At 43.0% G+C, this 22,622-nt stretch overlaps 1 protein-coding gene across 1 annotated transcript; it reads left to right on the top strand.

Moving 5' to 3' along the window:
- Positions 1 to 9,592: 9,592 nt before the first annotated feature.
- Positions 9,593 to 11,031, top strand: LOC118077664 (small ribosomal subunit protein eS21-like). Its single transcript, XM_060281083.1, has one exon. The coding sequence runs from the start codon at positions 10,215 to 10,217 to the stop codon at positions 10,476 to 10,478; it is 264 nt and encodes an 87-aa protein (XP_060137066.1). The 5' UTR covers positions 9,593 to 10,214; the 3' UTR covers positions 10,479 to 11,031.
- The last annotated feature ends 11,591 nt before the right edge of the window (positions 11,032 to 22,622 follow it).

The following is a 22,622-nucleotide window of genomic DNA, read 5'->3' as shown; positions in this document are numbered from 1 at the left end:
ACTGTGCCCATCAAAATTGCTTGCAAGAGTTATTTTGCTAAGTTTAACTCCTTTTTGCTTTAATATTTTGACAGTGGAAACATTGTCATCATGAGGAAGAGCAAGCTACTCAGGGAGAGAGAAAGCAGCTAAAATTAGGAAACTTAAGGAATCTAGTTAGCTATGATGTCATAGAAACATAGAGTTGTTGATTTGGAAGGGACCCTGAGGATCATCTAGTTTAACCCTCTGTGGCGCTGTGGGTTAAACCACAGCGCCTAGGGCTTGCTGATCAGAAGGTCGGCGGTTCGAATCCCCGCGACGGGGTGAGCTCCCGTTGCTCGGTCCCAGCTCCTGCCAACCTAGCAGTTAGAAAGCACGTCAAAGTGCAAGTAGTTAAATAGGTACTGCTACAGTGGGAAGGTAAACGGTGTTTCCGTGTGCTGCTCTGGTTCGCCAGAAGTGGCTTTGTCATGCTGGCCACATGACCTGGAAGCTGTACGCCGGCTCCCTCGGCTAATAATGTGAGATGAGCGCCACAACCCCAGAGTCGGTCACGACTGGACCTTTACCTTTAATGAAAGAACCAACTAAAGAATCCATGATAGACAGCCAACCAACCTCTGCTTAAAAAGCTCAAAGGAAGAAGAGTCCACAACCTCCTGAGGGAGACCGTTCCACTGTCAAACAGCTCTTCCCATCAAAAAAAGTTCTTCCTGATGTTTAGTTGGAATCTCCTTTCTTGTAACTTGAAGCCATTGGCTCAGGTCCTAGCCTCCTGTCACAGGGGAGCTGGCAGCAAGCACACTTGATGGATAGCAGAAAGAAACAAGGCACACAGCTCACTTCAGCTAGCAGCTCTTTTATTAGCGCCAACACAGAAACACACAAAGATTCATGAAGTATACTCCCTCATGGAGAGCTGTTGCCCAGAGTGGCTAGATCCTCCCATCCAGTCTATTTTCTATGTCTCAGACCCCTCCTTCTGCCCACTGAAATATACTTGGAGTCCTGCAGTGATTTCATGCTCTTTATTGCAGCTTGTAAAACTGTGATTGATTTTTTTCCCCAAACCTCAGGCGATTATATACATTATTTACACAATGAGTCCTGTCTGATTGGCTGATTCTGCTTCCCTCCTGGAGCCTGATTGGTCTTCTCCTGCAAGCCAATCAGTTGTTGCATTCTAGGATCCTACCTGCCTATTGTTCTAGGATCCAAGCTTAGTACATAACACCCCTCCCCTCTAAGTTCCCATTGTGCCCGGAAGGTTAGCATTCGTACTCTTCAAGACATGTGTTGTGGTCTCAGGTGTCTCTCAGTAGGGGTTCCTGGTTCTGGCTCTTGTTCTAGGGCTGCTGGCTGTGATGGGGCCATTGGGTTGGGCGCCACTGGTCCACTCGGTCATGGTTCTGGTTCCTGTGGCTGCTCAGCCTCGGGGGTCACCTCTGGACTTCCTAGTTCTGCCTCACTTACACGCTCCTCCTGCTCTATGGGCCTCACCCTTCTGCTCTCCCCTTGGGATTCCTCTGTCCAGCCTTCTTCGTGGTTTCTCCCTGGGAATCATCACTGTAGTTGATCACAGTGGCGGTGCCAGGCTTGCCCCCCTCCATTAGCACCTCGTACAACACGGGGCTGGTCACCCTGGTGACTGTGGCGGGTACCCATGCCGGGCCCACCCCGAAGTTCTTTGCGTACACTGGGTGGTGGGGCTGGAAGGTATGGGGGTTCCTACCTTCCCCCACTGCTGCCTCATCATGGGCCCTGTCGGGGTGAAGGCAGTCCAGTCTTGTTGTGTGGCACCAGCCCATGAGGAGTTCTGCCGGGCTCTGGCTGGTCATTGTGCTGGGGGTGCTATGCTGGACTAGGAGAAATGCAACAAGGCGGTACTCCCAGTCCCCTTGCGTCATGCGGCGGAAGGCATCCTTGGTGGTCCGCACCATGCACTCTGCTTGGCCATTGGTTGCGGGGTTGAACGGCGTCGATCATGCATGGCGGATGGCGTTTTGCATTGCAAAGGTCTGGAACTCCTCTGACGTGAATGCTGTTCCATTGTCCAAGATGAGGGTGTCAGGGAGCCTGTGGGTTGTGAACAGCCTACGTAGTAGTACTCAGATGGCCGCGGCCATGGAAGTGGACGGTACCTGGGTGATCTCCAACCATTCCTGGAAGGGACCTGTGAAGTCCACATGCAGCCAGGACCATGGTGCTCAGGCGGACTCCCAGGGTTGGATGGGGGCCCTTTTGGGGGATCTGGGCGGGACTCCTGGCAGGTCTGGCAGTGTTTAACCCAGGCCTCTATCTCCCCATCGATTCCCAGCCACCCCACATAGCTCCTTGCAAGGGCCTTCATTCTCACTACCCCGGGGTGTGTTTTGTGTAGGACTGCGATGACCTTTTGGCAAAGAGGCTGGAGAATGATCACCCTGCTTCCCCATTACAGGCACCCCTTGTGGACTGACAGTTTGTGTTTGCGGGTCGTACAGCCCGCAAATTCCAGCCCGGGGTTGCTACTGGGCCATCCCCGCCACACCCAGTCTAGGACCTGGGAAAACACACAGGTGGATCTCACCATTGGAGGCGAAGGCCCATAAAAGGTTGAATATGGAAATAGAGATTTGTTGTTGAAAATGGAGAATAAATTAAAATTAAAATCATATGACCAACTTAAAGATAAATTAGATGATTGGTTACAGTACCATCAGATTAATGAAGTGCTCAAGTTGGATAAGAAAAATCTAGGTTTTCAGTCAGAGAAATCCAAACTGGAAATGGAGTTGTTAGATACAAAAACAAAGAATCTTTCTAAGATGTATAATTTATTGCTGGAATGGCATACAAAAGATGAACAAGTGAAATCAGTAATGATTGATTGGGCCAAAGATGTGGCCCATAATATTATGTTGGAAGATCGGGAGAAGATGTGGAAAAGGGGGCTTAAGTTTACAGCATGTAATGTACTGAGAGAAAACATGATGAAGATGGTATTTAACACCTGTTAAATTGGCTAAAATTTACCATACACATGATAATAAATGCTGGAAATGTAAGGAAAAAGAAGGAACTTTTTACCACATGTGGTGGACGTGCCCCAAAGTAAAAGACTTCTGGGAAAAGATTTATAATGAATTAAAAAAGTGTTGAAAAACACATTTATTAAGAAACCAAAAGCCTTTTTACTTGGAATAGTTGGGGAAGAAATTCCCAAAAAAGATGTTACCTTTTTTAGGTATGCCACAACAGCTGCAAGATTGCTACTTGCCAAGAATTGGAAGAATCAAGAGATACCAACTATAGAAGAATGGCAAATGAAGATGTTGGACTTTATGGAACTTGCCAAACTGACTGGAAGACTTCGTGACCAGAAAGAGGAGACGGTGGAAGAAGATTGGAAGAAATTTAAAATATATTATTTTTAGAAGTGGATTTAGGCTATTGGTTTAGAATTAGTAAATAGTGTTTAGTGAAATGTGATTATAGGAATTTTATAATAAGAGAATTTAATGATATTGCTATTAGGTGAGAATGGTTAAATTTATAAATTATGGGAACTGCTAAAAATGGTTAAAAATGAAAATCAGTTAGGGGGGACTCGAGGAAGTCACCCAAAAATGTTAATGAATATGTTAGAATGAGAGGATCTTATTAAGATTGTTTGTATTTTATATTTGTATGTTTTCTATTTTTTGTTTTGCATTTATATGTGCATGGTGTTTATGTTGTTATAAAAAGAATTGAAAAAAATGAAAAAAAAGAACTGCTGAATTCCATGTATAAATCCATTTAAAACAGATTCTACAAGAAATGTGAAAAAGAGGCCAGAATGAAAGTTGCCTCTTATGCAGCTCCAATAAAGAAGAAATTCATCATCAACATCAAAGAGAGGGCAAAAGAAAACACATATTTGCATAAAATGTACACATGCATACACAGATAAATTAAGAAATAATTATTATAATTCAAAAATAATAAACTGTACCATAGCAAAGAACTGACCAAGTGACTTGTGTGACTGCTCAATCTACTGCTCACGGGCAACTTCAAGTTTCCAAACCACTTTTCTCATGGTTATTTATCCACGGCAGGCCCAAGAACTTGTGGCGCCTGAGGCAAGACACACTGCTAATGCCCCCACACCCCACAAATCCAGGCCCATGACCCAGCAGGATGGGAGGAGACCAGCAGGGGGGGAGGGGCCTCAGCAAAAAGGAGATACTGTACTCTGCAAGGCTGCAACTTAACTGAAGCTGAGTTGGAAGCTGCCGCCAATGAGGCCAGAGGGGACTACAGTTGGAATAGAAGAAGCGAAGGTTCGGTGCCAGGGGGCCAAATTGAGATCTCCTGCCCCCTGTAGAGTCTGCCATCTGATTCAGGTGAAAATGCTTATATTAGTGAAATTAGCCTATGAAATCTCATTATATTAGGGAAATTGCTTTGTAAAAATGTGTATATTTGACAAAATTGCAGACAAAAAATATGTATACTGTATTATGAGAAATTTGTACAAAAGTGATCGTGAATTCTCATGAGGACTCTAAAAAATTGCAAACTGATGTGGAAATGTGTTTAATGTGGAGAATGAAAATATGAGAACCTGAGAGAAACTGAAATTGACAGATTTGCTTATCTCTACTGATTAAAATAACCTTCTCCTTCTCCTCTTTCCTTTGTCCAGATGTTTCTTTGTTGTATTGTTGGGTTTTTCTTTTCTTAGTTGTAAGGGTTCTCATCAAACATGTTTCAGCAAATCCATTTTTACATGCCAAAAGTAAAGTAGGCCATACCCATACAGAATGGGTAGTGCAGCTGCTGTTAAACAATTTCTATTATGAATAATGAATACCCTATCACCCCCCCTCACCAAAACACCACCAGCTTATTTCAAAGCTAATATTGAAGTACAGAGCATGTGGGTAGTCAAATCCTTCCTTGGGAATCTCTGAGGGCTTCAAATGGTTCTGAATATTTTATGTGCAGACCAAATTAAGCTGCAACAGTGAGAGGAAGCACGAAGCTTAATTGAACCACGTGTCCTACTTTACAGAGAACAGTCCTCTGGAGGTACAGTGGGACCTCGGGTTACAGATGCTTCAGGTTACAGACGCTTCAGGTTACAGACTCTGCTAACTCAGAAATAGTACCTCAGGTTAAGAACTTTGCTTTAGAATGAGAACAGAAACCGTGTGGTGGTGGTGCAGCAGCAGCGGGAGGCCCCTTTAGCTAAAGTGGTGCTTCAGGTTAAGAACAGTTTCAGGTTAAGAACGGACCTCCGGAACGAATTAGGTTCTTTACCCGAGGCACCACTGTATTCTTTATTTGAAGGATTGTATGTTCCAAGTTCATTGTAAAGGTAAAGACATGGGCTAGATTCAGTTAACCTAGGAGAAAAGTTAACCGAATAAGATGTCCACATTGATCCTAGTAGAATGTGGTCTGGAAGCAATACTCTTACAGAAATATGGTGATCACTGGAGACCCATAGCACATGTTTCTAGGGCCTTAACAAAAACTGATTGTCAGTATGCTCAAATTGAAAAAGAAGCTCTAGCCATAGTGTTTGCATTTTAAAATCATGTTTTTATATACAAATGACCAATATTGGCAGAAACACAAGTTGTTGTTGGCAACCATTACAAAATGGGGGATAGCAGATATGCCTCTCAGGTTGCAGAGACTGTTTTTAAATTACAATTATAGGATTTCTAATTGGGACATAGTCCTGGCAATTATGGAGATTTTGTCCAGGGCTTATGATGGGACTGAGGTTGAAGCAAATTCTTATTCTGGAGTAGTACATCCCAGAGTCTGAACAGATGTGGTCCATAGCTGAGGATATTATTCCAAGGCAAGTAATACAAGCAAACAATATGTGGGAAACATATACCAAATTCTTCTAACCATTTCGAAGGGTGGTAGTTCACAGCTCTTTAAGGGAAGAGATGCTGAAATGGGTGCATGAAGGACACCCAGGCATGGTGAAAGACAACTGGCAGGCTTGAAGTCTCTTATACTGGCCAAACATGAATTTCAATATAGAAAAACTCATTCAGAACTGTGGCATGTCAAAAATACAGAAACTATCAACAAAAGCAACCTATGGTGTGGATTCTAGAAACCTGTGGTTCATGTTCCAAGTTGTGCATTGATTTGTTCTTTCATGCCGGACAAAACTATGTAGTGGTTCTGGACTACAATTCTAATTTTCAGGAATTGTAGTGTTACACAACACAAATGCCCAGCCTGTCATTTTGCATCTCAAATCTATTTTTTTCAATAATAGAAGGGAGGGGGAGTTAATTGTTTATTGTTTTGAAAATATTTATGTTTATGCTTCTATTATTTTTCTTGGATATTAATAACATATATTTAAAATATGAGGCACAAATATTATGTAAATTCATGGGAAAATAAAGAGAAGTCCAGACGAAAATTCTATTGCAATAGTGGCTCAAATTATCTTAAACAGGCATCCCCAAACTGCAGCCCTCCAGATGTTTTGGCCTACAACTCCCATGATCCCTAGCTAACAGGACCAGTGGCCAGGGATGATGGGAACTGTAGTCCAAAACATCTGGAGGGCCGAAGTTTGGGGATGCCTGATCTTAAATAATATTTTCAATTGAGTGACTATGTACGAAAGGCTATAGCTATAGCAGGCATCCCCAAACTTTGGCCCTCCAGATGTTTTGGACTACAATTCCCATCTTCCCCGACCACTGGTCCTGTTAGCTAGGGATCATGGGAGTTGTAGGCCAAAACATCTGGAGGGCCGCAGTTTGGGGATGCCTGGGCTATAGTCACTCAAGAAACAGTTCCTCAATCTTATGAGATGATGAGTGAAAAAGGTGTAGGAGAAACAGAAGATATCTTCAACTGATTCCTAAAAAGATTAAAAAAAAACAGACCTGGCTACAGATAAAGCAGAATCAAAGACATCAGGTGGTAGACATGGAAAGAAGTGACCAAAGGAAAGGAAAGTTGAAATGCTAACTACACCTCATAGATCAGGCATTCCCAAACTGCAGCCCTCCAGATGTTTTGGCCTACAACTCCCATGATCCCTAGCTAACAGGACCAGTGGCCAGGGATGATGGGAACTGTACTTTGGGGATGCCTGTCATAGATCTACAAGGCCGAGGAAGACAACCAAGAGGCTAATAGAGAACTGTTGGTTCATATGTTCCTTTCTTTGTGGAAGGGAAAGATGTGAGGATACTGTCACATCAGTTCAGTTGTGCCTAAGTGTGTCATGTAAGACTGGAAGGGGCTTCTGCCTCCTCCGTGCCTCCAAGGGGTTGTCTGCCATCCTTGGAGGATAAATAAAAGGCCTGTATATTTTCTAACTTTCTATTCAACTTTTTCTCTCTGTAAAATCTATGTATTTTAATTTTATGGATATAACAAAACATTCAGACAGATTAAACAAGTAGAAAAGAATCACAAAAACAGACTTAATGAATTCCCATGAGAACATCCTATGCAACAAAGCAGATCTGTTCAATGAATCATTTATTTCTCTTTTGGCAATTTTTTTTACTGATTGATGTTTTAAATCTCTTTGTAATTGAATAAAATTGGGAGGGGGAGCCAGAAAATTGAAAGACTATAAGGATGTATAATGCACATGTATACTTAATAGAGATGTTTTTGGGCTACAAAATTACTAACTGATTAGTTGCCTGTCTTGTAATCAATAAATATATTAATTTATTAAATATATAAATACATTCTCATTTTTTAAAAAACTTTTGAGCTACTAAAAAAACTGTGAGATATTCTACAATTTAATTAATAAAAACATGTGGAATGTATCAGCTGATTTCTCCTGTTGTATCTGCTTACTTCAGACAGTGACAAATCTTCTCAAATCTGATAGTCCATTAACATATAAATGGAGCTGATGCCAGATTTCCCTGGATAAAGAGGTTAGATGGTAAGATGAGGCTCCCTCAGATGGTGAATTGCACCTTTGGGTGAGCAGCATTCCATCATGTGAAGATGCACTTTCGATATGATAATCAAGCGTATGGAAACCAAGCCTTATAAGGAACAGTTGAAGCAGCTGCGTATGTCAAACCTGGAAAAGAGGAGACTGAGAGGGGATATGAGAGGCATCTCAAGGGCTCTCACATGGAAGAGGGAACATGCTTGTTTTCTCCTGCTCTTGAGGGTAGGATTTGAACCAATAGCTTCAAGTTACAAGAAAGGAGATTCCAACTAAACATGAGAAAAAAATTCCTGACAGTAAGAGCTGTTCAATAGTGGAACTTTCTCTCTTGGGAGATTGTGGACTTTCCTTCCTCAGAGGCTTTTATGCAGAGGTTGGATGGCCATCTGTTCTGAATGCTTTAGCTGAGATTCCTGCATTGCATTACAACAGCTCAAGATCCCCATATTACTCTATGCGGACGACATGGTGATACTTTCATTAACCAAGCAGGGCTTAAACAACATGCTCAGAGGGCTCATGACATATTGTGATACCAACTCCCTCAAAATCAATTTCGCCCAAACCAAAATTCTTACTTTTGGCACGAAAACTCGGAAGTCATTCTGGAATTTTGAGGGCCACCCCATTGAATATTGTTCAGCATTCAAATATTTGGGTATCACTTTTCAGCATGGGCTTAGCTGGTCAGCTCACCTAAATATGACCATCCTAAATAGAACCATCAAAGCCTTGGAGAAATTCCTCTATGCAAAAGGCGGCCAGTTGGTTCCACCAATTAGAAAAGCATTTATCAGCTAAGTCCTCCCGATGTTACTGTATGGGGTTGAAATTTGGGGGTGGAATTTAAAAATACTACAACGGCTGGAGATTCTACAAAACTCATTTGCACGAAAGATACTGGGTCTCCCCAAGGGCTCAGTTGCTGCACAGTTAAGAACAGAACAGAACTGGGCCTCCCCTCCATTGTTGCGAGAGCCCACATTAGAATTATTTGTTTTTATTGTTAATTAATAACTGCCCCAGGTTCCCTATTAGCCAGGCAAGCCTTTTTAACTTGTTCCCATAGCAATAAATGGGCTAAGGGCATGGAGACTATTATTACACGCTACTCCCTCCCAGAATTCGACACGCTGTCATCCTGGGACCAACATAAAATCCGGGCCTGGATTCTTACAAGGGACGAGGCCATGGACCGGGCACGGTCCACCACAGCCCGCCTCTCTATGTGGCTTCCTAAAGTGAAAGTGGTAAGATCACTTGCCAACTACTTGGTAGACCTGACGGAGCCCAATTTGAGAAGAGCGTTTACTATGGCCCGTTTCCATTCTATACTCACGGCCTTCCGGCAGGGGATTTACTCTAAGACCTCTATTACTCAGCGTCTATGCCCATGCACAATGAATGAAATAGAGGATTTTCTACATTTCTTTTTCTACTGCCCCATTTATGAGCCAATAAGATCTCAGCTCCTCCTCTTGATCCCATCCACCATTACATCTAAGGAAGACTGTTTGAAATTGCTTCTTGTGGACGCACATCCCCTAATTTCACATGGGGTGGCAATCTTCATAGTGCAGGCTCTGAAACTCAGGGCTACCTGGACAGGGTAGTGTGTCCTAGACCTGGACTTGTTTTAATTCTCTCTATTTCATTTTTAACTGAATGTGCCGAGCCTATTTTGGGCTATTTTATGCTTTACATATATCTGCATATTAGATTTTTGGTGCTGGCACCTAAATCTTTGCGTTATTGTTTTAGGGTAATTTAAATGTTATTACACCAGCAATATCGCCTTGAATTATGCTTTGTTGCTTGTTTCTGGCATTTTGTATTGTTTTTATTTTGCTATGGCTGTATGCTAACGCAATAAGGGTTTGATATTGAACTAAACATGAGAAAAAAATTCCTGACAGTAAGAGCTGATCAATAGCAGAACTGTTTCTCTTGGGAGATTGTGGACTCTCCTTCCTCTGAGGTTTCTATGCAGAGGTTGGGTGCCTCCACCTCTCTCGGCCGAGCAGTGGCAAGAGTCCATGGGATTCTAGGCATTCACCCAGGGTCCAGGGTCCTTTGGAGAATTCACCTATTTACAACTTCATGGAGGGAGTCCAGATCTCACAGCATGGTCAGCCTTCAGCCAGTCTATCCAAGATGGATCCTCGTCTTTCTGCTTCTCTTCACCCCCCCCCCCAGCTCTGTAGTCATCTCCGAGTGATTTGGTCTCTCTGTGTGAGGAGGAATTGCCTGTTGCAAGTCACTTGTGGCAAGACCCTAGAAAAACACAATGCAGAATGACGCTGGGGAATTTGTGGATCTCTATGTTCCTCGCAAATGCTCCACTAGCAACCAAATAATTGGTGCTAAAGACCATGCTTCCATCCAAATAAGTATTTCTGGCCAATTCAAAACTTATGCAATTTGTGGGGCAATTTGTAGGATGGGAGAATCTGATGACTCTATTCTGCGCCTTGCAAAGAAGGATGGGATAGTTTCCCAGAATTTCCAAAGCATGAAAAAGCAGCATGATCTGAAATTTGTTATAAAATAAAAGAAAGAAAGAAAGAAAGAAAGAAAGAAAGAAAGAAAGAAAGAAAGAAAGAAAGAAAACTTTCGGACAGAAAGTACAAAAGTCTTTTAGAGAGGAAAACTCCTTTATGGCTTTCCCCTATAGAGGCAAGTCCACAAAAAGGTTTTTTAAAATATACAGGTGAGCTGGAGTACCTATAAAGATATACTTATCTGTATGGGAGGTAGATGGAAACTTTAAAAACAGGATGAAATACAAGACTGTATGGCAAGCTGGTTGCAATATCATCAGATTCCTGAACAGTTTAAAAAGGATGTGCCGACTGGTTTAATGAACAAAAGTCTGTCTGATTTTGAAATGAGACTGTGGAAAATAATGAGAAATTAATTTCCAAAATGTATAAACTGCTGTTAGAATAGAAAAGAAAAGATGAAATGGTGAAGTCAGCAATGATACATTGGGCTAAATATTTATAATATAGAGATGACCGTATGGGAGAGACTATCGAAGACAGATTTATAATTTACTGCGTATTATACATAGAAAGATAATTATATGGAAATGGTAGATGGTATTTAACATTGTACAAGCCAGCAAAAAAAATATAAAAACATACCTAATATGTGCTGAAAATGCCAACAGGACAGGTCATGCTATCATATGTGGTGATCCTGTGAAAAGGTGAAATGTTTTGGGGAAATAATATAAAATGAATGGAAAAGGATGTTCAAATTGACAATCTCTTAAAAAAAACCTGAAGCCTTTTTACTAGGAAAAAGGGGATGGAGGTCTCAAGAAAGCTTACTAGTTTATTTATGTATGTGACAACAGCAGCTAGAACTTTTTATACACAGAAGTGGAAAGAAGAAGGATTACCAATCAAGGAGGAATGGCTTATGAAAGTGAGGGACTCTGCTGAAATGGAGAAATTGACGGCTAAACTAAGAGGTCTGGGAAGTCAGGAAGTTATGTATGTATATTTTAAAAACTATATGATGATGAATGTTTTAAAATATCTCTATAATAACAACTGTCGAAAGAAAGAGAGAGATAGAGAGAGAACTCTCCTTCCTTGGAAGTTTTAAAGCAGATTTTGGGTGGTTATCTGTTTTCGATACTTTAGTTGAGTTTCCTGCCTTGCAGGGGCTTGGACTGGATGACCCTTGGGCTCCCTTCCAACTTTAAAATTCTATTGTCTATGTGAAAACCCCAGAAATTATGGACATTTTTGTTTTCCAACACAAGTCAATGGGAGAACCAAAGTTTGGTTTTCTGAATGCCATTTTGGAGTTGGGGGTCTAAGGTGGGAGACCCCCAAAGTGAACTGAATCATAGAATCATAGAGTTGGAAGAGAGCCAACCCCCTGCCAAGCAGGAAACACCATCAAAGCATTCCTGACATATGACTGTCAAGCCTCTGCTTAAAGACCTACAACAGGCTACAACAGGCTCAGTCTGAAACAGCAAAATGGGTTTTGAAGTAAATAAGAGGGGAGGGGAGAGCTTGTGTAGTCCAGGTTTTTCTTCCCCTTCCCTTCTAGGAAACAGGAGAAGAGAGGAAGGAAATATATACCCCTATCCACCTTGGGAGGAAATCAATGACAAACCTAGACAGCATCTTAAAAAGTAGAGACATCACCTTGCTGACAAAGGTCCGTATAGTTAAAACTATGGTTTTCCCAGTAGTGATGTATGGAAGTGAGAGCTGGACCATAAAGAAGGCTGATTGCCAAAGAATTGATGCTTTTGAATTATGGTGCTGGAGGAGACTCTTGAGAGTCCCGTGGACTGCAAGAAGATCAAACCTATCCATTCTGAAGGAAATCAGCCTTGAGTGCTCACTGGAAGGACAGATCCTGACGCTGAGGCTCCAATACTTTGGCCACCTCATGAGAAGACTCCCTGGAAAAGACCCTGATGTTGGGAAAGATTGAGGGCACAAGGAGAAGGGGACAACAGAGGACGAGATGTTTGGACAGTGTTCTCGAAGCTACCAACATGAGTTTGACCAAACTGCGGGAGGCAGTGGAAGACAGGAATGCCTGGAGTGCTCTGGTCCATGGGGTCACGAAGAGTCGGACACGACTAAACGACTAAACAACAACAAATCCACCTTTCTTTCTCCTCTTTGTGGCACAAGTCCAGGCCCGGCTCTAGATATAGTACTGGTTGCGCGGGGCGCCAGGGCATGGGCGTACCCAGCATGGGGTAGGGGGGCAGCTGCCCTCCCCTAGAAGCAGGGCAGCTGGAGAGGACAGGCAGGGGCGCTGCCTGCTGTGCTCCGCCTCACCCTCATTTGCCCAGGTCCAGGTCCAGGTTTTTTTCAACGGAGGCAGCTTTGCTGCCGCTGCCATTTCGCTTCAGCCAAGCAGGCTGAGGCGGAGCACAGCAGGCAGTGCCAGCGAAACTGCCTCTGTTGAAAACAAATGCATGAAGTGTCGTGGAGCATTGTGGGGCAGCACTTTCTGTGCTGTGCTCGCTGTGACTTGAAAGAGTGTGGGCTGAAGTTAGCCCCGGTCCAGGTCCAGGTTTCCTTCAATGGAGGCAGCTTTGCTGCTGAAGCCTCTTTTTAGTCACCGCTGCCATTAATGGAGCGGGCGAGGCAGGAGTGCAAGCACGGGTGGCTCTGTGTGCTGCCTTGCAAATGGCCCCCTTTTCTCTGGGGGGCATGCATGTTGACCATGCCTCCTGGGGGGGATCCTGGCCATGTCATTGCCAGCTAGCCAATTGGGTGGGTGGGGGGCATGGCTGGTGTGCCCCCTAGCTTTGATCCTGGGTACGCCCATGCGCCAGGGCGCCAGGCTGGCAGGGGGGTGCTGCATGGTGAAGCCGCGCTGCGGGGGCGCCGGCACGATCTCCACGCCTCAGCACCAGGGCGCCCGACCTTCTTGAGACGGCCCTGCACAAGTCCAGTACCTGCACAGCCTCCCTTGATTCAGATGCTGCATGACATCAGCCTACCTGAAATCCCCAGATAACAGCTTCCCATGGTTTCACAGAATCATTGAATTGTGGAGTTGGAAGTGACCTCAAGGGTCATCTAGTGCAATCCCATGCATCATAAAGATATGTTGAATAGGAGACAAATTGGGAGGTTACAGGAGCCTACAATTAAAAAGCCAAGATGCCAAGCAATTGTCTTCTGGGACTACTTTTTGGTAACAACCTTGTGGAGAGGAGTGGAACCACAACAACGGAGTCATCAACCTCCCACTCTCACATACTCCAAATTATTCCAGGGGGCATGCAGCGGGTGGAGGATGCACAGCCTTCCAATCACCAACACACACACCCCAGACATGAGTATGTGTAAAGTTTTAGCCAGCAAACAAAGCCTAGGCAAGGGCAGATGACCACAAGGGCACTTGGTCCACCCTCACTCCCACCCTGCCACTGAGAGGCCACCATAACTTTGGGTGTGGCAGTTTGTTCTGTTAAATCCCCCCACCCCACCCCAACCCATTCATCCTCCCCAAAGACACGGCCCCCCTCCACTCAGCGCCCCCGTTCCTCTCCCCAGCCCCATTCCTCACCCCAGACGCCACGACACCTCTCTCTCTGCTCCCCCCACTGCATGACATCATCTTCCTCCTGTGTGATGGCACCCATTACCCCGACCCCTCTCTCTCTCTTCCATCCGCACACCCCATGTGCATCCTGGGAAGGGCCGGGCCTGTTCCCCTGGCTGCCATGTTATTGTGATGTCACAAATAGTCTGTAGCCAATGGCAGCAGCTGAGGCATCCTCAGCTGTGCTGCTTTGACATCCAGCAGATGGTGATGTTTTTCTAAGAAAAGAAGGTTTTACCTGTCACAGGTGAGACAACGTTGTGTCAAATTTTCAAAGCAATCAGTCAAGCACTTTCAGAGAGCATAGATTAGTAACAAACAGACATTTACATTTTTATTTATATAGCTGTGCTGTAGAATTTGTGCAGTGAGCCTTTCTTCATATGGGAATCACCACATGGAACACTTATGTATTTAAAAAATGTCACAAAATGATTGCTGGATGTTTGCATGAAACATACAGTGAGCTCTGGTTGCCAGATCTTAGCCTGAAAATTGGATTTTTAAGAAATGAGACTAGAATAAAGAATCCTTAATGAGGAAGGACTCCTGGCCTTGAAACTTCAGCCGCTCCTCCTTCTGCCTCTACTTTCCCCATTGCCTGCTGTTTGCAAGTTCATGGCAAGAGGCGTGCCAGTTCATTCAAGCTGTCTGTCTTTTACAAAGGATCTGAATGAACATGGCTGTGACCCAGTTATTTAAACCTGCCTCTGAAGATTACTCGCTACTTAGAGATCACTTTAGCACATACTGCTTATGTGCCATTTGAGGAGACTTATTTTCAAACTGATCCATATCCCCTAGCAATTGATCTCATACCAACACAAAATAAAAATAAAAAATGGAACAATATATGTTTGGAAAGAACCAGCAAAAGAATGCAGATCTTACCAGCAGATTGCTGCCCTTTTTGGTAACTTACTCAGGTTCCTAAGCAAATGCTTAATGAGAATGATTTGATTGTAGGAATCATCATTAATTTTGCATCTCTTGAAGAGGGAATATGACTTTGTGTAAGAAATTGAAGGGGCGGGAAGAACCTTCTTCGTGAACAATCAATGATGAAAATATCAACTGATAATCATATCTATCTTTCATAGAGAGAGGTTTCCATTGCAAACCACAAGTCTGCTTGTAAGTGTAGCAGAATATTATATACACCTCGCCTGAAATTTATCTATAATCCCCAAGAAGAATGTAATAATTTTGCACTCTATAATGAGCAGCTTTAGATGCAGCTCTTCCTGGAAAATTCAACTGGACAGGAAGGCACCAATCCCCTTTGCCAAAAGAAAATAAGCTGCAGGGGAAAGCCTCTTTTTGATAAGCTTCTCCTACACTGCATACATTTCAAAAAATAAATATTCCACAATAAACAAAACTCTGCCCCAACCTCCCTTTGATGGCTTATTTTGAAATCAGTGAGCCAATGGAGAAGGCTTTGATTGCAAGCATGTAGTTTGAACAAAAATCTATTCATTCTGACTAAATTATATTTCTCCCATTTCAATCAAGGTTTCTGGTTCATTCAACAGTAATTGCTATAGTCAACTGCTGAATGAGTAAGAGCCACAGACTAAGAGCCACAGAAAGTGTCCTATATCATGTTCTTTCTTTCTTATTCCTCACTTTCAAACAGGGGCGTACCCAGGATCAAAATTAGGGGGGGCAAGGGGCGGGGGCAAGGGGAGGGAGGGGAGGGGACACAGTGGGAATGTGGGCGGGGCTACGTGGCCTGCGCCCTCCCAGCTCTTCTGAGGAGGCGGCCCCACGCGCCAGGAGCGGAGCTTCAGAGGCGTGCGGGGAACGTGAGCCTATGGCTGCCTCCTCCGTGCCTCCCAGGTCTTCTGAGGAGGCAGCCCCAGGCTCCCGTTCCCGGCACGAAGCTCCAGAGGCATGCGGGGAACGCGAGCCTGTGGCTGCCTCCTCCACTTACGCTCCCCGCTCCCGCTTAGCGCTTCCTCCGCTTATGCTCCCCGCGCGCCTCTGGAGCTTCGCGTCGGGAGCGGGAGCCTGGGGCTGCCACGCCGCGCCCCTTAGCCTTTTGCTTCTAGGGGGGCAATTGCCCCCTCCTGCCCCCTGCCTACGCCCATGCTTTCAAAGTGAGTGAAAAATTTATTATCTCTCCTAAGCAAAATCAGGTGTGATTACACACCATGAAATGCCCTAAGAAAACAACTCTTTTGCACAGGACTGTGGACAGGATTTCTGTCCCTTTATTAATTTGACCGGGGGGGGGGGGGAATCATGCAAGATACTAAAACTTGTTTGCACTTCAAGACCCCCAAGCCAGCTCCAGGAGAATAAACACACAAGGACACAGAATTTAGGTTAATGTTAATGGGCGGAGGAGAAAAACAGGTGTGGGGAGGGGAGGGGAAGACATCTCAAACCTGGCTGCGGGGCTGAGTCTGTTCCTTGAGAATGTCAAGCAGTCTCCATTTCCATGTGTTACAGCAGGCATCCCCAAACTTTGGCCCTCCAGATGTTTTGGACTACAATTCCCATCTTCCCCGACCACTGGTCCTGTTAGCTAGGGATCATGGGACTTGTAGGCGAAAACACCTGGAGGGCCGCAGTTTGGGGATGCCTGTGTTACAGTGTGTTATCTAACAAAGTGAGGGCTTTGAAGTGATTAATTTGTCCTGCTGATGAGAGTCACAGACATGTTGAAAAGAGATTTTGCCCTCCAAAATGGAGGAGTTTCTAGTTGGCTGAAGAGGGCTCTACTGAATCCAGAGTGAGTGATATCCCTGACTGTCGTAACCTATTCTGGAGATGAATGATTGTGTAGGGTTGTGCAAAAAGTGTTTCAAAAAAGTATTTGAAGTTGACAGCAGGGGTGAGGTACCTTTGGCCTGAGTCCAATCCTTTCAAAACATACCCACTATCCCATCAGCTGACATCACCCAAAGCCATTAGCTGATGGGCAGGGATAAATTCTGCATTGGCTGTGCATGCCACAGGCACCCAATGTAGTAGCATGATTTAAGCCATCTGCCTGCAATCTGAAAACCTTTGAATGAATTAATAAACACCAGTATGAAACTATTTTGGATTCATGAATATATTTATATTGGTTACTTCAAACATTCATTGTCTTGTTGTTGTTGTTTAGTAGTTTAGTCGTGTCCGACTCTTCGTGACCCCATGGACCATAGCACACCAGGCACTCCTGTCTTCCACTGCCTCCCGCAGTTTGGTCAAACTCATGTTCGTAGCTTCGAGAACACTGTCCAACCATCTCGTCCTCTGTCGTCCCCTTCTCCTAGTGCCCTCCATCTTTCCCAACATCAAGGTCTTTTCCAAGGATTCTTCTCTTCTCATGTCTTACAATGAACTATTTTTTAAAGCAATAGATTATAAAACCAGAGTACATTTGTTTTCATGATTAAATTTCCACCATCCTACATAACTTGGGTCATATTCAAATTTTGTATAGGTGGCTGCATGCCAACAAAGAAGATGGAGAATGACAAAAGGGCAATGTGATGGGCTGGAGTTGCAAGGAGTTTTTCTCATGAAAGGCTTCTTGCCAAAACTGTAAATATCTGTCTAGGTAGAAATTCCACTTTGACCTAATGTGGAGCTATGACAGCAGATTGTAAAGAATAAATTAGGTTCTTTTAACTGTTTGGGTGTTTTCATAGTTAAAACCCAGTAAGCTCTAGCGAGTAAGCAGTCAGACAACCAATATATTGGAATTTCTACATAACATTGCTTTATTAACAAACAGAACACATAACAAGACAAGGGAACATGCACTCAGTCACTCACACAAACACACTTCAATCATACTCACCACCTTTCCCCTGGGTTGGCCAGACCTAGACACACACCCTTCACTGGAAAGTCTCTTCTTATATAGGCTTTTTTGGTGTTCATCTGAATATGGGCATTTCTCATAGCCTTTGGCATGTTCTTGGCATGTCACAACTTGCATTGTTTGTACCTGGTCTTCTGTAACTTTTTGCCACGGTACAATACTCATTGTTTGCAATTAGCATTGCAGAGCCATTCTTTACACTTCCTTGCAGGTACAGTACTTTTGCCAGAACATGAACATTCCATTCACTCTTTGATCAGCCCAGTTCATTAATAACAGCATCCATTTTGTGTGGCATTCTTAAGCCCTCTTGCTTCAGCCATCTTGTGGCCAATTCAAAACATGGCATTCATTACAAGATTCATTAGAAGATTCATTAGAAGAAAATATGTTTGGCCTTAGCATGCACATATAAAACAGCTTTTAATTTATTGCACTGAATTTATTGCACAGCAAGTACATTGAAATAACAGATGTCTTTAGATCTTAATTGGCACATGTAGTTGTTATTTTTGAGGATTAGATGTCTCTCATCTTTGCAGAATGAATGGCTGTAATATGGGTTTTGTGTTATGCTACCAGGAACAGAGAACTCTTCTTGAGCCAGGACAATTATTGTTGGTACTGTGAGAATTTAATTTATTTATTACTAGGACTATCCCCCGAAGCATTTCCTAATGAAGCTAAGCAAATGCATTTAGCTGACTGGCTAAAAACAGTTTGTGGGGTACAGAGATTTCAGAGGAAATGCTTCTATTTCTGCTCACCTGAACTACTTGAGGGCCATGTTCCACATAGGCTTCCTTTGGGAAGCATGGTTCTTGGAAATGTTGTCTAACACTTTAATCTGATTTGCATTCCTCCTCATAATGGACATATAAAAAGGTATAGTGTAAAGTGCTACACTTGGGCAAAAAAAATGAAAGGCACAAATACAGGATGGGTGACACCTGGCTTGAGAGCAGTACATGTGAAAAGGATCTAGGAGTCTTGGTAGACCACAAACTTGACATGAGTCAACAGTGTGATGCAGCAGCTAAAAAAGCCAATGCAATTCTGTTCTTTGTTATTAAACTTTATTGAAGTTCAAATCAAAACAAACAAAACATATAATTTGAAGCTAATACATAAATCAAAAATCTCAAATAACATTAATCATCAAACGAACTTTACAAATTAAATTATAATATTGACTTCCCATCACCTCCCGTAGCGTGCCTTGTCTTTATTGCAATGTACATACTTTCCTCTTCGTCTTATAATCTTTTTTATACATCAAAAATCCAATCATACCAACAAATCTTATAAATTATAAATTTATGTTTTAAGCCAGTCATTCCAAGGCTGCCATGGAAATTACGTTGTAACTATTATTTTCTTGCAGGTATCTTTTAAACATATCCAATTTTTTCACAAACGCCTGTTTTGTATTTCCCCTTAAATTATCTGTTAATTGAGCCAATTCCACAAAGTCTAACAATTTATTTTGCCACTCTTTTACTGTTGGGGCTATGTCCCCTTTCCAACTTGCAGCTTTTAGCAACCGGGCTGCGGCTGTCGCATATAGGAAAATCTCCCTATATGTATGCTGGATTTTTTGAATAGTCAAGTTACTTTAGAGCCAGTCTAATGTAAATACTTTCTGTTTAAGAGAAACAGGTGCCGGTGTTTCTGTTAATTGCTCACAGGCGTGGGCTCTGCTCCTTGTATATAAGGCTCTGCCAGAAAGCCTTCTGTATCTTAGTTAGATCTTTCAGCTTGATTCATCTCGTAGTAGATCACTCTCTCAGTTGTTCTCAGTTTAAGAGATTCCTTAGTTGAATCTTAGTATGATTGCTTAGTTATAATGCTAGTTTGCTGTTAATTCTTGGGTAGTTTAATGGGAGTTTTGTGGGAGGTTTGGAATGTGGGAGAAAGCATTTATCTTTAGTTTGAAGTCTCTTTAGATTCAGTTTGTTTTTCAGTTAAAGAAACCCAACCGTTTGTATTTTCATCTGCATACTTTTACAAGTGTGCAGCTAGTAAGGGGTTTCACATAAGGGAAATAATACCCTACGTTCTTGGTGGTGTTTTCTTAGCCAGGTCAACTTCTGACTGTATATACTCTGTGTGAAGCGTACTTTAAAGGGCCGCTGGAAACTGGGATATATGATTTAGATTAAGCAAGTTTCAATACCCAGTTTTCTCCTATATTATTATTCTTATATATTATTTTTCAATAATTTAACAGGTATATCTTTACTGAAGATTCCCAGAAGAAATGCCTCTGGCCTTTTTAGAAATGTTGTTCGAAAATTCTTTTTCATTTCTTCGTATACAAAATTCCAGAAGTCTTTGACTATACAGCATCCCCACCACATATGCATAAAATCGCCTCTCGCTTCCCCACACCTCCAACAACGATCTGATATACTCTTGTACATTTTTGAGAGTTTGGAAGAGTTTGAACATGTTTTCTTTAATGGTATAGGACACAGTGAATCTCATGTTGTTCTTCCTGCGGGTTTCCCACTCATCAATCATTATCATACGGCCAACATCCTGGGACCATTTTATCATAACTTCCTTCACCGCCTCCTCCTTGACGTCCCAGTCAAGGAGGAGGCGATACATAGAATAATAGAATCATAGAACCAAAGAATCATAAAGAGTTGGAAGAGACCACAAGGGCCATCCAGTTCAACACCCTGCCCAGCAGGAAACACCATCAAAGCATTCTTGACATATGTCTGTCAAGCCTCTGCTTAAAGACCTCCAAAGAAGGAGACTCCACCACATTTCTTGGCATCAAATTCCACTGTTGAACAGCTCTTACTGTCTGTCAGGAAGTTCTTCCTGATGTTTAGGTAGAATCTTCTTTCTTGTAGTTTGAATCCATTGCTCCGTGTCCGCTTCTCTGGAGCAGCAGAAAACAACCATTCTCCCTCCTCTATATGACATCCTTTTATATATTTGAAAATGGCTATCATATCACCCCTTAACCTTCTCTTCTCCAGGCTAAACATACCCAGTTCCCTAAGCCATTCCTCATAAGGCATTGTTTCCAGGCCTTTGAACATTTTGGTTGCCCTCCTCTGGACACGTTCCAGTTTGTCAGTATCCTTCTTGAACTGTGGTGCCCAGAACTGGACACAGTACTCCAGGTGAGGTCTGACCAGAGCAGAATACAGTGGTACTATTACTTCCCTTGATCTAGACGCTATACTCCTATTGATGCAGCCCAGAATTGCATTGGCTTTTTTAGCTGCTGCATCACACTGTTGGCTCATGTCAAGTTTGTGGTCTACCAAGACTCCTAGATCCTTTTCACATGTACTGTTCTCAAGAAAGGTGTCTCCCATCCTGTATTTGTGCCTTTCATTTTTTTGCCCAAGTGTAGTACTTTACATTTCTCCTTGTTAAAATTCATCTTGTTTGCTTTGGCCCAGTTGTCTAATCTGTTAAGGTCATTCTGAAGTGTGATCCTGTCCTCTGGGGTGTTAGCCACCCCTCCCAATTTGGTGTCATCTGCAAACTTGCTCAGGATGCCCTCAAGCCCATCATCCAAGTCATTGATAAAGATGTTGAATAAGACAGGGCCCAAGACAGAACCCTGTGGCACCCCACTAGTCACTACTCTCCAGGATGAAGAGGAGCCATTGATGAGCACTCTTTGGGTTTGGTCAATCAGCCAGTTACAAATCCACTGAATGGTAGCATTGTCTAGCCCCCATTTTACCAGCTTCTTTACAAGAATATCATGGGGCACCTTGTCAAAGGCCTTGCTGAAATTCCACAGCGTTCCATTCATCTACCAGGCTTGTAATTCTGTAAAAAAATGAGATCAGATTAGTCTGACATGACTTATTTTTCAGGAACCCATGCTGACTTATAGTGATCACAGCGTTTCTTTCTAGGTGCTCACAGACCGTTTGCTTAATGATCTGCTCTAGAATCTTTCCTGGTATTGATGTCAAGCTGACTGGGCGGTAATTGTTTGGGTCCTCTCTTTTCCCCTTTTTGAAAATAGGGACAACATTTGCCCTCCTCCAGTCTGCTGGGACTTCACCTGTTCTCCAGGAATTCTCAAAGATTATTGCCAGTGGTTCTGAAATCACGTCTACCAGTTCTTTTAATACTCTTGGATGTAGTTCATCTGGCCCTGGAGACTTGAATACATCTAAATCAGCCAAGTAATCTTGTATTATCTCCTCACTTATTCTGGGCTGTGTTTCCCCTGCTGAATCATCTGCTCCATATTCTTCAGGTCGGGCATTGTTTTCTTTTTTGGAGAAGACTGAGGCAAAGAAGGTATTGAGGAGGTATTGAGCCCTTTCTCTGTCCCCTGTTCGCATTTCACCATCTTCTCCTCTAAGTGACCCCACTGTTTCCTTGTTCTTCCTTTTGCTACGGACATACCCATAAAAGCCCTTTTTGTTGCTTTTAACCTCTCTAGCAAGCCTGAGTTCATTCTGTGCTTTAGCTTTTCTGACTTTGTCTCTACACGTGCTGGCTATTTGTTTGAATTCCTCTCTGGTGCTTTCCCCCTTTTTCCATTTTTTGTACATATCCCTTTTAAATCTTAACTCAGTTAAAAGTTCTTTAGATAGCCACCCTGGCTTCTTTAGGCACCTTCCATCTTTCTGTCTCATTGGTATTGCCTGAAGTTGTGCTTTTAATATCTTCCTTTTAACAAACTCCCAACCATCATGAACTCCCTTCCCTTTTAGTATTTCTGTCCATGAGATTTCACCCAGCGTTTCTCTAAGTTTTCTGAAGTCGGCTTTCTTA

The sequence above is a fragment of the Zootoca vivipara genome, chromosome 12, assembly GCF_963506605.1.
Source record: "Zootoca vivipara chromosome 12, rZooViv1.1, whole genome shotgun sequence".
Taxonomy (NCBI): Eukaryota; Metazoa; Chordata; class Lepidosauria; order Squamata; family Lacertidae; genus Zootoca; species Zootoca vivipara.
The sequence above is the reverse complement of the archived record's forward strand: the minus strand, read 5'-3'. Positions and strand labels throughout refer to the sequence as shown.

Excerpts from the sequence above, each read along its gene's own strand:
- LOC118077664 (XM_060281083.1), top strand. The coding sequence starts at position 10,215 with ATGCAGAATGACGCTGGGGAATTTGTGGATCTCTATGTTCCTCGCAAA.